Below are 16,032 nucleotides of genomic sequence, written 5' to 3'. Positions count from 1 at the left end.
ATATAAGCCAATGGGAGAGCAATAGGAAGCAAATTCGATGCATACCTTCTTGCTGCACGATCGTCCTGACGCCATGGAAGAAACCGCGAAATTGTGGGTTCGCGCTACGCTGATCGTTAATGAACTTCACCTTGATGGTCTCCATGGGTGTGACAGCCAAAATCGCTTCACAAACGCCAGCACCAAGACCACACAAAAGTTTGCCCGAATTGCTGAGCTGATTATTGGAGTCGGCCATGTTGCTACGCAAGAATTCGAAGGCGCCAAATCTGGGAAAAGTATGAAAAAATTTAATAAGATAAATAAAAAATAATAAAGCTTGTATAACTTACCGCGCTGCAGATTTAGGGATACTGCCGTAAAGTAGAACACTCAAGCCACGATACAGACCAAAGAAACCATTTGATTTTACAGTCTTCTTCACGCAGTCGGCAATGCCTTCGTACTTTTTGTTAACGCCTGGAAGTGAAGTGTGGGAGTATGAAATATTTTAAAATTTGTATATTTTTAGTGAGATCCACTATTAAGTACAGATTTTACGAATTAAATAAATAATACAACTAATATATTTGGTACGCTCTATCAAACCCTCCAGTGGTATCTGAGATCATATAGTGTAACTAAGAGTCGAGGGAATTGTTCCAAGTCCGCTGCTCTTTAATAGCACGATGAATGGCAACTGCTGAGGGTTCTATTGCAAAAGATCTCTATTCTATGTTATATAATTTCCTGGTGTACTACGTGTCAGGCCCGGGACTTTTCAGCCCATGTGCTATAGTTTCCTAGTGTGCTATGTTACGGAATTGTTGCCAAAATTAAAAGAACGTCAGTCTTGTTATTAAGCAATTCGTCTCTTGCGCTTACCCAGTTCCAGCAATTAAAACTGAGATTATCTTTGTAGTAGTCTAAGAAGGTCCCCTTGTCCATATCGGGCCTGCTGTCTGTTATGGATTACTGAAGAGCAACCGAGTAAAGTTGTGCGTGACTACCATTCGGATGATGTCAGGAGCGATGGTCGCTGTGGACATAAAACATCAAATGATAGGAAAAGTTGTTTTTTAAGCGGGAGCTCCTTCGCAGAAAATGGAACACGGCCGGCTACATTACGTGTCACAAAAAAAATTCTCATAAAACCTGTCACCCATTCGAGATGGTACTTCTTCTTCTTAGCCTCACAGTCCGTGGTGGACCATAGCTTCATCAACAATTTTTCTCCACTTTATTCTATCCATGGCTACATCTCTCCAGTTGTGTACGTTCATTTGCTTAAGATCTGATTCGACGTCATCTAACCATCGCTTTCGTGGGCGTCCTCTTTTTCTTCCTCCAATTGGTGTTAAAATAAAAGCTTTCCTAGCATTTCGCTCTTTCGGCATGCGCAGTACGTGCCCAATCCATCTAATTCGTTGGGCTTTGATAAAATGTATTATATTTTGTCCTTGAACGATTTCTTCGATTTCATTATTGTAGCGAATGCGGTAGCTGCCATCTATTGTTGCAACCGGACCATATATTTTCCTTATGATACGTCTTTCGAAGCACATCAGCTGATGAATGTCATTTGTTTTCAGCGTCCATATTTCTGCACCATATGTAAGGACGGGTCGTATCAGTACTTTGTACATTCTTATTTTCTGTGCTCTGGACAAATCTTTTGATTTAAATAGTTTTATGTTAACGTAGTAGGCGTTATTTGCAGCTTGGATTCTGTCGTTAATAGCATCGCCGAATCTTTATCTGCTGATAGTTTAAAACCCAAGTATTTAAATTCAGTGATATTTTCGAAAGCAAATTTGTTAATACTTAGGTCATCGCGTGTCGTGTTGTTGACTGACCGAATCATGTATTTGGTTTTCTCGGTATTTACGTGTAGTCCCAGAGCTTTTGCATCTTTATCAATACATTTAAAGACGCGTATAAGAGTGTTTCTATCTTTAGCCATAATAAGAATATCATCTGCGTAGGCACATATCTGAAAATCATTATTAAATAATGTTCCATTCGTGTTTATTTCTTTAACAGTCGTGTGTAGCATTAAATTGAATACTAAACATGACAATGCGTCTCCTTGTTTTACTCCGGATATGATTTCGAATGGGTCTGACAGGCTTCCTTGCACCAGTACTTTACTTGTTGTGTTCGACAATGTACAGAGAATCAAATTAATTAACTTCAGAGGTATTCCAATTTTCTGAAAGCAGTATTTTATCCGTTTTCTATTTATACTGTCAAATGCCTGTTTGAAGTCAACAAAGAGGCAAAAAAGATGGTACTAAGTAGTGAATATCTCCATTTGGGGAACAAAATCAAGACGCACATCTCCGATTTGAGGAAAAACTCGGCAAAACAAAAAATAGCTGTAAAAATTTCAGTTATATCGATCAAAATGGTTTTATGATTGATTGAAGCAAGAACCTTTTATTTCGGGAGATTTGAGTGGTGATTAAACATTTATAATGATAAATGGCTCTAAACGTAACCATACATCCACAAAAGATAAAAATCTCGTTCGGGGCGTCCAATGGCAGCGACTATTCCCCAAATTATTGTTAAAACCCACGATATGACATTAAATGATCAGCGAATCAAAATGCGCGAAATGCGTTAGGCCGCAGCCATATCGCAAGGTCTGTGCTTTCACACTTTTTCGTCAAATGACATTCTATGCCGATATATAATATAATCTTGAATGAATCATGGATACAATATCCTACAAAGTAATGAGCTAAGGAAGGCGAAAACTTTGAAATCGGCTGTCAGGGTTATGGCCACAGTGTTTTTGGCTGCACGCGGTTCCTTGAAAAGAATAAAAAACTACTATATATAACTAGAGAGTATTATTCGTCGTTATAGCACCGATTGGGCAAAGAAATCAAAAATAAACGGCCTCATTCATCAAGGCAACGTGCGGTTTCAATAGCCGAAATCATAGAACTAAAGGGTTTTCCAATAAGAAGTTTTATTTTGATATTCAAAGAAAAATGCTATTTTTTAATATAAACAATCGGATGTTTATTTCATTATAAAGAGGCAGGTATACCGTTAATAGTGGAAAATAACATCAGGCAAATGACCACCACGACCACGCTTACAGGACAATATCTTTTTCATGAAATTTTCCATAACCGAATTGCAAAGTGGCTGCCCTATGTCCTCGATAGCCTAACGAATTCCATCTTTGAGCTCTTGAATTGACCCTGGGCTATTGGCGTAGACCTTCTCTTTCACATGGCCCCAAAAAAAAAGTCACAAGGTGTTAAATCACAAGATCTCGGTGGCCAATTGTGATCACCTCTTCGAGAGATAACACGGTCCGGAAACTTTTCCCGTAAAGATCAATGGTTTCGTTGCTTGTGTGACACGTAGCGCCGTCTTGTTGAAAATAAACATTGTCCAGGTCAATACCATCCAATTCCGGCCATAATAAATCGTTAATCACCTCTCCTGCTTAACACCTAACACCTGTTATAGTAACACTAGGCTGGATTCCGGGACAAGAAGGACATGAGGGAAATGAAATGGCTGATGACCTTGCAAAACAAGGAGCAAATATGCAACTTACTGGTCTTGAGCCTTTCTGTGGACTCACAAAAAGCCGCATTAATGAATTCCTTGGGAAATGGGAAGAAAGGAAATATGCTGCACACTGGCTAAACTGTGCCGGTCAGCGTCAAGCCAAACTATTCCTAAGTCCCAACAAAGGAATATCTGACAAGCTACTCTTACTAAGCAGAGTAGATCTGCGTCTTTTAACAGGATATCTTGCAGGTCACTGCAGCCTGAGGTATCATCTAAATAATATTGGTCTATCTGAGACCAATGTCTGCCGCTTTTGCGAAATGGACATAGAAAGCTCAGAACATGTGCTTTGGGAATGTCCTGCGTTGGGCAAACAGAGACTTCATCACCTTGGTGGTATCGTAGTATCTCCATGCAATCTTTGGAACAACAAACCTAAAATTGTGCTAACATTTTTAAAAAGCCTAAAACTCTAGGGTTACAAAAATAGGCCTTTCACAGTAGATCAACTCTGGTCGCAGTGCGTAATGGGCTTCTAATAATAATAATATTAATATTGGAAAACCCTTTATAATTTGAGTTATTACAAGATCCAAACATATTCATCGGATTTGGTGATTGATATGATATCGAATGAGGAAGTCATCGCCCAAACCGATGTCTATCTTAAGGACTATTCGAAATCTTACTTTTTAGACGGATTAAAAAAGTTGCAAACGCGACCGGAAATCTTTATAGAACTAAAAGGATGTTATGTTGAAAAAAATATCTAAAATAATTTGTTTTCCATCTCTTTCCGCGGGCTTCTTAAACGACTCTCGTATTTATAAGTTTAGCAGATAAGTATTTGAACCCCTGGTTTTCAGAGTTTCTGAATGTGTAGTATAATATAGTATTTTTTTTTTTTTCTTTGAAATCTTATTCGACTCGTCTTTCAAGTGTTGTTTAAGCGTACTGTAAGTGCTGTTCTCATACTAACTTACCCTTTTCATCCAACTGCAATTGTGTCTTCACATACTCGGTGGGAAAGGTAATACAAATTTCAATGCCGCCAGTGATGCCTCCAGCCACAATACCCTTCACACCTTTATTACCCGCTGAAGGTGCTGCTGCGCCGGAATTCGCCATCCAGGGACGTTGGCCGAATGGATTTATGAAGGCTGTATTTAATCCTTTACGGTCCATAGTTAACTTATAGCTGTGCGAGTTTTCGAGTTATATGGAAATGTTTGCTTGTATGTGGAAGAACGTTTCTATAGTCTATAAATAAGCACAAAATGTGGATAGTTTAGCATCTGTACTGCAATATAATAATTTAAATATATTTCCAACAAAGACTTAGTTCTTTTGCGTGTAGGGGCGTATGGCTATAAAAAATTTTGGCATTACCCATTATATACTTGCCCATATACACATGCATTTTATGCATACACGTATAAGAAAATACAATATTTGGAATATTGCTTCGTTCACTTTTCTTGTTTGTGAACTTTGTCTTAAAAATAGTACAAGTCGTCTAAATTTAGCAACAAAATAATTTTGTATACATAACCGGAAAACTGAGCGTGACTTGTGTAATTTCTATAATTTACAACCTTTTCTCAGTTTTGTTTATAAATATTTCGTATGCAAAAAGAATTGCCGGTATATAAAAATGTTTGAAATTTGTTTATTTCGCCCGAATGCATAGACAATTTGGAATTTGAATACCCGACACGTATTTAACATACAAGTTTTGCATATTATAGAGCTGTTCACGTACAGGGTGGTCCAACTGCAAGTTAATTTTAATTTACATATTTTGGCACTGACACTTTCTGTACGGCTCGAAGTCCTAAATTGCTTAACCTCCGTGGAAGGCAATATATCACTTTAAACCTGAAAAACGTTATGAAATATTGGAAACTTATTCAGACAGCAAGTCAGTTGAGAATAATTGAAACGCCAACGATTTAAGCAACTCATCATTACATACGGCCGTATAGGAAGAATTTTGCATAAACCTTTTAGGCAATTCGCTAATGAGGTCTTGCAGATTCGTCCTTTGAAGGCGAGACGTCTGTACACTTCACATTTTTGGTTTAAATCGCATCGAGCCCGATGACAAATCAGACAGAAAATATGGTAACGAGCAAATACAACATTTTCTGGTGAAATACGAAATACCTTCTGCTCAAATATGAACGAGACTGATTAATAAAACACAAACGGTTAATTATTGTTCAATTTTTATTTTATCTCCTTCAAAGTAATCACCATTGGAGGCGATACACATATGCCAACGTTTTTTCCAATCATCATAGCATTTCTGGAAGGCCGATTTCGGTATAGATTTCAGTTCCTTTTTCGAATTCTCTTATATGACTTCAATTGTCTCAAAATGTTTTCCACGGAGCGGCAACTTGAGCTTGGGAAACAGGAAAAAGTCACATGGAGCCATATCAGGCGAATAAGGTGCTTGCAGAACGATATTAACATTATTTTTGTTCAAATAATCGCGAACAAGACGTGATGTGTGAGCTGGTGCATTATCGTGATGCGAATGACGAATGTTCTCGCGCAAACGCTTTAAAACGTCTAAATAATATTCAGCGTTAACCGATCGGCCTTGCGGAAGGAACTCCGAGTGCACCACACCTTCGTAATCGAAAAAAACAGTCAGCATAACCTTAATTTTTGAGCGACTTTGGCGTGGTTTTTTGGGTTGATGTACGGACCTCTTTGAACGATTTGTACCACTGGAAAACACGTGCACGCGATAGAGCAGAGTCCCCATAGGTTGTCTGCAACATTTTTAAGGCGTCTGAAGCCGAAATTTTGTTGGAATAACAAAATTTCAAACAAATTCTTTGTTCAACTTGAATTTCCATCGTTAAATTCGAAAAACACACTCGAGCTGGTCTTGTTTACAGTAGCACAGAAAACAAACTATGTGACATATCACGCTGAAATTTGCCATGTAAGCTTATAACAGTCCTACCAAAAAACAAAAAATTTATTTTTGCCATATGTCATCCGCGGACCGTTTTATTGTTAAAGTCTCGTTCATATTTGAGCAGAAGATACACATAGTTGTCGAGAAGTAGCATCTCCATCCATTCCATTGTTATTTGAAAATTTTGCTGAAAATGCCATTTCAGTTAAGGGTGAAAGCTTTTGAGCAAAGTTTGCTGGCATTTTGTGAACTATCATCAATGTCATGGGTTTGGTAAGTGTATTTGTTTTGCGCTGAATGGCGCACCATGTCTTAAGGAACGCAATTTTTTGCGCGCTATGTTCAGTAATCCTTTGGGGTGTAATTTATTGCAATGTACCTTCAACAATTAAAGCTAAGCGGGCAATTCAGAAGCGGTTTCTCAAGATGAATATCGTCTGAGCCATTCGTGAAAATAATCGTCCGAATGAGTCGACAATTCAAAGGTTGCTGATAAAATTTCATGAAACTGGATAGAAGATAGAAAAAGGACTGATAGACCAAAAACTGAACGTTCTGTTAAGAGTCTTGCTGCTGTAGCGCATAGTGTTGCTGAAAAACCTTCAACATTGATATCTTGTTGTCATATCTTGAATAATTAGGCGCTCATAAATCGACTGTTCGTCTTGATTTTACCTGTAGGCGTGCACATGGTGGACATTTAAATGATGCCATTGTTCACATATAATTGCTAAGAACCGTATTTTGAATAAAAATAGTGAAACCTGAAAGAATGTAAGTTTTTACATGTTTTTTTAAACAACATCTAGGCACGTCTGTTGAAAATGCCTTTATTTATCTATATCTTTCTCGATTCCTTTACGCTGATACATACAAACTTTATATATGGTAAACAAAACTGCAATGCCCTTGGGCACAAGTGCAGGTGTATAAAAATAGGAATTTTATTTAGAACAAAATATGACTAGTTTATCCAAGTAAATATTATAGTTTTTTGCACATATGCTTATCATCTTCTACGCCTCATGTTTTTTTTTTTATTTTTTAATTTTTGTATAGTTTAATTACGTATCGCCCATTTGTTGCAAGAGTGCCTTAATCCAAAAGAATTTTTTATATCATGATTATATGATAGATAAGTATGGAAAAATAATTACCAGCTCTTTATATGTTGTGTAAGAAATGCACCATCACATTAGATGAAGGTCTGCATTTACTTTTACTTACTTAGGTAAGCATAGGAAACTTGGAAGCATATTGAAAACTTTGAAGCCGCTTTTCACGAGCATTCGATTTTTTAAGTTATGTTGTTCTTCCGGCAAACGAGCGATATGAGTGTGTGATATGAGGCATTTTTTAATTTCACTCATTTGCGGACATTTTTATTTGGTGTGCACGTAAATTTCTATTGCTTGAGTAGTCAGCGAATATTTGATTAGTTTTCTAATCTTTCGCTAAATTTACTTCCAAAATCATCCACAATGTGCTATCAATGCCGGCTGTAAATAAGTGTATATATATGTATACATATATATTTGCATATAAAACTAACTGAAACATTTCCAACAGTACATAATTTCTAAATCTAAATAGAACTACTTAAGGCGAGTTCGTCGTATGACTTTCAATTGATCTTCTGTAGGTAAGAATGAAAAACATTACCATTGCTATGACCTGTTGAATGTCAGACACGACTTTATGATGAAGTAAATAAGTATGTAAAAGATCTATAGAATTTGTGTTGATTATTTCCCCCCGATACGAATTCTCTCAATTTAATTATTTTTCCTAACGCAAATAGTTTTATTTTGAGCAGATTTAGCACATCAGAAATATCGGAAATGCATCCCAGAACATTTTGTCTATTTTTATTTATTAGAATTAATATTATATATAATACTAAAACTAATACAAGAACGAGTACTAGCTGCCAGGGCCTACAACTCGATAGTTAGATAGAACAGTCTGTGATATTATTAGGAAATCATATTAAATCATAGTAGCTAAGTTACAATCTTTCAAAAAATTATTTAAAGCAATTATATTGGTGGTAGAAACAGTAGCCAGTAGAGCAGAAGGTTTGGTGGATCCGAAGTGTTTTTTCCTGAAACTTTCTAAGGGGCGACAATTGTTTAAAAGATGGTCAGCTGATGCGTTATTATCACAAAATGGACATTGTTGTTGGGTACCTCCTGTGAGGAGGTGTTGATGTGTGAGTTTAGTATGTCCAATTCTGAGTCTGGCAAACTGGCTTGATAAATATCGAGGTGTATTGCTTGGGTATAGACATGGTGTGCGCCTCTCATTGAATTCAGTATACGGATGCCTAAACGTATACCATTCTGTCAGTTTAATCGAGTCAATATGTTATTTTATATGCCTATGTAAATCATTCTCTGAATAAATTGGAAACAATGAGCTTGTTGCTGGCATAAGTCGAGCTGTTTCGTCGGCTCGCTCGTTGCCTCGGATGCCTTTATGACCTGGTACCCACATAATGTTGATCTTTTTTAAGTTCCGAACACAAAGGTCTCTTATTTTTTTAACCAATTTGCTACTGCTATAAAATGTTTTGTATGGCTTTAATAGACGACATGCTATCCGTACAAATGAGAAATTTTTCTTTATTACACTGCGCGAAATCCGCTGCTTTGTATATGGACATTGCTTCCGCTGTGAGCACCGAGCAGTGTTCAGGTAACTGGCCTCCAGAAATGAGCAATCCTTGTTGATTAACTACAGCGAACGTGATATTAGTGCTGGTTTTTGATCCGTCCGTATATAAAAAATTCCAATTGTTGTTCCGGTAATTGCTTTCCTGTTCTGCGAAGAGTTTTGTCTATAATTTCTGAGTTTTTATGTGCAAGGAGTTTGAATTGTAGCTGGCGACCGCTCACTCAATTTCGATCGTCATATTATTACTGGGTCAAGTCCTTATAATAATTGTCATACACGTAATAGTGTTTTGCTTACATACCTGACATACGTCCATCTTCTACTCGTACTACTAACTAAATAGCACGCGCAAACATACTGCCTACGATGCTCGCCGGATTCAAGTCATATTAATCACGAGGCGCTTTTAAACATGTGGTTTTTAAGGAGACTAATCTCAGGTGTTGGTGCATGACTACCATTCGGTAGTGTATGGGTTCGAATCTCCACGCATGAAACAGCAAAATGATAAAAAAAAGTATTTTCTTATAGCCGTCGCCCCTCGGCAGGCAATAGCAAACCTCAGAGTGTATTTCTGCCATGAAAAAGCTCCTCATAAAAACCATTTGCCATTCGGTGTCGGCTAGAAACTGTAAGTCCCTCCATTTATGGAACGACATCAACACGCACACCACAAAGAGGAGGAGGAGCTCGGCGAAAGATGCCAATTATTTATTTTTTTATCTCAGGAAATGTAGATAATGGGAAATTAATACCTTCAATACAATGGACCAGGAGGAAACACTTCGTATTAGTCGGCGCATTCTAAGTCTTGCAAACATTTTTTAAGGTTTTCTTCCCAAAATAGGTCCTATTGGGACAAAGAATGATCTAAACTCCGAAAAGTCAGTCATATTAGATATACAGATAGTTTCAACACCCATCGTAATATAGCAAAAGGGATTATAATATATGTACATACACATAACCAAGAAGACTTCCTCTTTACAGGCAAAATAACTCTTTTTTCCAAGCGGAGGTACATGCCATGGATCTATGCCTGAAACAGTATGCAAATAGTGGGGTATTCAACAAATGGGAGCAGCGCTTTTGGCCTTTTTTTTTGGCTGATGCAGGGCTGTCTTCAACTTCAAATGGGTATCTGATCGCAGTGCATAGATGGGCAATGAAGTAGACATCAGGAATCAGAAGTAAGAAAAAATCAACCGAATGCCTTCCTCAAACTGCCTCAGTAACATAATAGTTACAATTCCAAAAACTGCGAGAGAAATTCGGAAAGTAGAAGACAAGCAAATGTCTGCATTCTGAAAATATCAACAAGAATTTAAAAAACTCTTTTTATCCTTACCAAGTCCGACATCAGAGTAATACCAGACTTTCTCACTGGCCACTTCAAAGTACTAAAAAGCTTGTGTTTAGTACATTTATTTCAGAGCATTTTTTGTGGCGAGGAGCAAAAAAAATAACAGAAGCTCATTAGTAGTCAAAACTTTCGGTTTCTAGGATCACAGTACTTGGAAGTACACGTCCTAACTGGTGTTTCGCCAAAGAACTTAGCGGAGCAGCCTCACAGCTGCACCTGCTCACTAAATACCACTCCATTAACAACCACTCTCGAAACTGCCCAAGAAGATACTATCTCAAAGCGCTGGTTAGACGAGGAGCCGTCGTAATTGTTGACGCCTGTGGAATTCTGTGTCAGTGTAAATATGACGCGGATGTGTACCTATTATTTTCCAATTGTCCACCGACTGAAACATGCATGATGTATTCCATAATGTTTTGTCCTAGTAGAATTTCGTGAGTTCCTCGAGAGTTCCGAGCGCGGGCAGTGGAACGTAACATGCGTTCACTGTACGCACAGATTGGTGAGTGTGGGAAGTTTTCGTAGACAAATCTATTGCAATGTTTTCGAAGTAACCCATGGATGGACAGGAACTGTATTAAGTAAAATATACCATTATTACAATAAAGTTAGTTTCCCCGTGGCTCCTTTCAAACCTAGTCTTTATATTGTACTTACAGTAGTACCAGTTTATGTGTCCTTTGTTAATACACATATTCGAAAGGTTCAATCCGTCCGTTGAAGTGCTCTTCCATCATATTCAGATAGTCATATATAACTGGGCTCTTTTCATTTAGACCGCCGATGGCGAAAAATGCTTCTCCGCAGATTGTGAGGAAACGGCAAATGGTTCGTAAAGCACTAAGCCGATAAATTGGTGCTAATTTTTTTGCGTGGGAAACCAAGCTGACTACTCTACTATACAGAATTCTTTCACTGTGTCTAGGACCGTCGTTATTCGGCATAATGACGCGTGGATCAGTGAATTTATGTTAACGCTTTGTTACAATTGATCAGTTTTGGTCGCAGTTACTAGGAGACCTGCTCCCTTCTCTAAGACTAATCACTTTTAACCTAGCCTACCATCCTTAGACGAATCTCGAGAAAGCTCAAGCGCCACCAACTACGTCTTCAAATGTCCCCTTAAACTTATTTATTTACAACAGAGCTGTGTTCTCTAATACTACTCTGTCCTAGTTAAATGGTTTTCGGACCTATTGGTATAACCTCTTTGACAATACTTAACAAATTCACTAACTGAAACAGAATTTAATATATGTATGTTAGGCCGAGTCGATTTGTGGGGAGGCAAAAAACTCGCCCATTGCTCTGTGAAAATCATATTCTAGGGATCAAAATAAAAACTTTGCCGAAGGAACCATACCTCCAAAACGAATTCTGATGTCCCCCAATTTGGGTTGAACTTTTAGTGTCTTTTGTGGGGAGGCAAAAAAATCGCCCATTGCTCGGTGAAAATCATATTCTAGGGATTAAAATAAGAAACTTTGCCGAAGGAACCATACCTCTAAAACGAATTCTGATGTCCCCCAATTTGGGTCGAACTTTCTATAACTCACTTAAATTAATTTTTTCATTTACATATGTTCTGTCTAAATAAATTTCTTAAGAGAAAAAATAGATATTATTATAAATAAATAATAAATATTATTATAAATAAATAAAAATAAAGAAAAAACAGCAATTTAGCTGATTTTTTCATGTAAAGGTCAAAAATTGTGATATTTTGAAATGATTGTATGGGGAACCCCCCAGGTGAGTTCCAGGGGGTGTGCCACTGGCATGGGTAAATCGGCCGTCTAAAGTTAGTGGGGGTCGGTCTTACATTTGGACTCGATTGGAGCACTCTAAATGGGTCAAAGTGGGATTTTTCGTTCGACCCAAATTGGGGGACATCAGAATTCGTTTTAGAAGTATGGTTCCTTCGGCAAAGTTTCTTATTTTGATCCCTAGAACACGATTTTCACAGAGCAATGAGCGCTTTTTAAATCGACCCGCCCTAATGTATGTACATATATATCTTCATAAGCCAAATTGACAGTACACGTAAAAACGTTTATGTTCATTTATTGTACGTACTTGCAAATATGCGAAAATTTCACCTAAACAAATACCAATATTTGCGATAACAGTTAACGTACTAAAATTGGTGTAGATATTGACCTAACAGAGATAACATAGCAAACAAAACAAAATGCAAAAAAATGGCAATTAAAAAGACGGGAAGCAATTGGCAAAAGAAACTAACAGGTACAAATAGAACTGAAAATTTAAGGTATTGTAAATTCCAGCAGCTCTGCTGGCTTGGCCAATACGTACAAATGATACCATAAAATATTAGTTGTAATATATATACATATCAACTGGGTGACAGCCAAGCTAAATAAGCAGAAGAGTAAACTCCACTATGCTTTGATCAGATTTCAAGAAAGTTTACTTTGAAAATACCATAAATAAAAATTATAAACATTTTAAATACTTAATGGTTTTATTTGTTTTGGCCTATTAAATATTTACTGTACGATTTAGTAAAGCCTCATGTAAATTATTTTTGTTACCTATGTGCATATGCCGTTATCTGAACACCTGTATCACCGGCTTTAAATTTAACTGATGCCGACGCCAACGAACGCCGACTGCAACGAACAACGCGCCGAGTTGTCCTCGGGTATGAACTTGCAGCTAATTATTGGTCTCGTCACTTGCGTAAAGCTTATAAAATTGTACCAATACGCAAATTTACATACATATATAGCCATGTACAAATCAATACAAAAATTTACATAGAATTAAAAAAATTTGTATATGAAAATTTTCTACAAAATGTTTATTTATACTCATTAGGCCGGGTCGATTTGAGGGGAGGCAAAAAAATCGCCCATTGCTCTGTATTCTAGGGATCAAAATAAGAAACTTTGCCGAAGGAACCATACCTCTAAAACGAATTCTGATGTCCCCCAATTTGGGTCGAACTTTTTAGTTTCTTTTCTCATGTAAAGGCCAAAAATGGTGATATTTTGAAATGATTGTATGGGGAACCCCCCAGGTGAGTTCCAGGGGGTGTGCCACTGGCATGGGTGGATCGGCCGTCCAAAGTTAGTGGGGGTCTGTCATACATTTGGACTCGATTGGAGCACTCTAAATGGGTCAAACTGGGATTTTTCGTTCGACCCAAATTGGGGGACATCAGAATTCGTTTTAGAGGTATGGTTCCTTCGGCAAAGTTTCTTATTTTGATCCCTAAAATACAATTTTCACAGAGCAATGAGCGATTTTTAAAAGAATTTTACGAAAAATGCTTAACTTACAATATTTAGATATTAGTATTAGTTGCTAGAGCGCCGGCTTTAAGCGTATAGATATTGCATTTTGTAAAATCCAGTTGACTATTCCAAGATCTCATTTACACGTTCTAACATCCAATTGACAATTTATAAAATCCAACTGGAAACGGTGTAGATTCTGCAAGTTTAATAGTACCATATAGGAAAATTTTTTGTTCACTTGATATGCTGAATTTATTTTATTTTATTTATTTATCCAGACTATGAAATAATATAAATGGCGGCCGCCGTAGCCGAGTGAGTTGGTGCGTGACTACCGTTCGGAATTCGGAACGAACGTAGGTTTGAATCTCCATGAAACACCAAAATTTAGAAAAACTTGTTTATAATAACGGTCGCCCCTCGGCAGCCAATCGCAGGGTCAGATCTCAGAATGTATTTCTGCCAAGAAAAAGCTCCTCATAAAACAAACCATTTACCGCTCGAAGTCGGCTTAAAATTGTAGGCCCCTTCATTTGTGGAACAACATCAAGACGCTCGGCCACAAATAGGAGGAAGAGCTCGGACAAACACCCAAAAAGGGTGTAAGCACCAATTATATACATATGTATATGTATAATGTAAAGGGTCTTTCAAAAATGACGCCTAGATATCAGTAGTGAAAAATGGTTTCTGGATGGTATTTGTTTTATATAATTTTACAAGATAGAACAATGCGCTAAATTAGTGAAACTTATTCTGAAAATGATTGATCTTTAAGCACAATATATCGAAATTTTTTTTGTGGAAATAGTCGTCCGAATGAGTCAACAATTCAAAGACTGGTGAAAAAATTTCAAGAACCTGGTTCTGCCGAAGTTAGAAAAAGAACTGGCAGACCAAAACTGGATGTTCTGTTGAGAACGTTCTCAACAATTAGGCATTCACAAATCCACTGTTTATCGAATTTTACCTGTAGAAAAGTGCTCATGGTAGACATTTAAATGATATAATTTTTCACATATAATTGTTAAGAGCCGTATTTTTAATAAAAACAGTGAAACCTGAAAGAATCTAAATTTGTACATGTTTTTTAGTTTTAAACAACACCTAGGCGCGCCTTTTGAAAGACGGCTTAGATATAATGCTTCTCAAACGGTCTTATTTAGTTAGAGTTAAGCATCCAAAGGATACCGGTGAGCCAAGGCCTGCATCTGAGACAAAAAAATATCCGCAAATATATTAACTACTTCTCCTGAAGAGCCACAGTGTTTGCCATTCAAAAAAAAATATGCCTTGAGCAAGATTTCCTGAATTAGGTATAGCTCCAGAAAGCTTTTGGATTGTTTTTAATGCTAGGTTCGTAAATATAGTACTGTTGTGCTTTTTTGGAGAAATGTATTGACTCCACGGTATAGGTATTCAAACCTTACATTGCACTGTTATACTATAAATTGATAATAGTACTACATACATACATACATAAATATTTGCTATTTTAATATAGTTTCCAGCTGGAAGTTATCAGCTCAAATTTTTGCCGAAGAATATTAGTAAAGTTTTTTTTTTGTTGTTGTTGTAATGGAATAATCGCTCAGTTAGTGCATGTACTACTTATGTATAAATTTCCATGGAAGAAATGATTTAAAACCATAAATAAAGTTGACATTTTTTAGCTTTTCGTACAAGTCAGCATTGAAAACAAGTAAAACAAATTGCGCGAGCTGATAAGTGGCACGCGAAATGATGAGTTTATTTCATGAAGCATAAATATGCACATAATTAAAAACATTAAAACACATTTTCACATGCAGGCACATAAGTACAAGTAAATAAATACATTAGGCGATTCAGTTTTCATGCCAAAATTATGTTGAAAAAGTGTCTAAGTTCCCACAAATTCGAATTTTATACTTATATACCCGGCGCACGGTTTTGTGTGTATTGTGAGTGGGCAGAATTGAAATTACTTCAAATTTAGAAAAACATATTTATTTAAGAGTTTTTTCTAGCGGTCGCCCCTCGGCAGGCAATGGCAAACCTCCGAGTGTATTTCTGCCATGAAAAGCTCCTCATAAAAGATATATGCCATTCGGAATCGGCTTAAAACTGTAGGCCCCTCCATTTTGTTGAACAACATAAAAACACATGCCACAAATAGGAGGAGGAGCTCGGCCAAACACCCATAAAAGGTATACACGCTAATTATAGGTATATACTCGTATGTTATATATATATATATTTCGACTTTAGCTCTTATCTCTTGAAATCTTTTT

General features: G+C 37.0%; 1 protein-coding gene across 3 annotated transcripts in view; it reads right to left on the bottom strand.

Moving 5' to 3' along the window:
* The window catches only part of LOC129236293 (putative tricarboxylate transport protein, mitochondrial), a 41,787-nt gene that overhangs the window by 1,219 nt on the left and 24,536 nt on the right, over positions 1 to 16,032 (bottom strand). For all 3 annotated transcript variants that reach the window (XM_054870593.1, XM_054870592.1, XM_054870590.1), the window contains exons 2-4: positions 4,503 to 4,779; positions 333 to 459; positions 46 to 269 (exon numbers count right to left, since the gene is read on the bottom strand). In XM_054870593.1, coding sequence (XP_054726568.1) covers positions 46 to 269; positions 333 to 459; positions 4,503 to 4,704 — 553 coding nt within the window. In that variant the 5' untranslated portion in view covers positions 4,705 to 4,779. The remainder of the gene's footprint in view (positions 1 to 45; positions 270 to 332; positions 460 to 4,502; positions 4,780 to 16,032) is intronic.

Source organism: Anastrepha obliqua, chromosome 1 (assembly GCF_027943255.1).
Source record: "Anastrepha obliqua isolate idAnaObli1 chromosome 1, idAnaObli1_1.0, whole genome shotgun sequence".
Taxonomy (NCBI): Eukaryota; Metazoa; Arthropoda; class Insecta; order Diptera; family Tephritidae; genus Anastrepha; species Anastrepha obliqua.
Note: the sequence above shows the minus strand (reverse complement) of the source record. Positions and strands in the feature narration are given on the sequence as shown.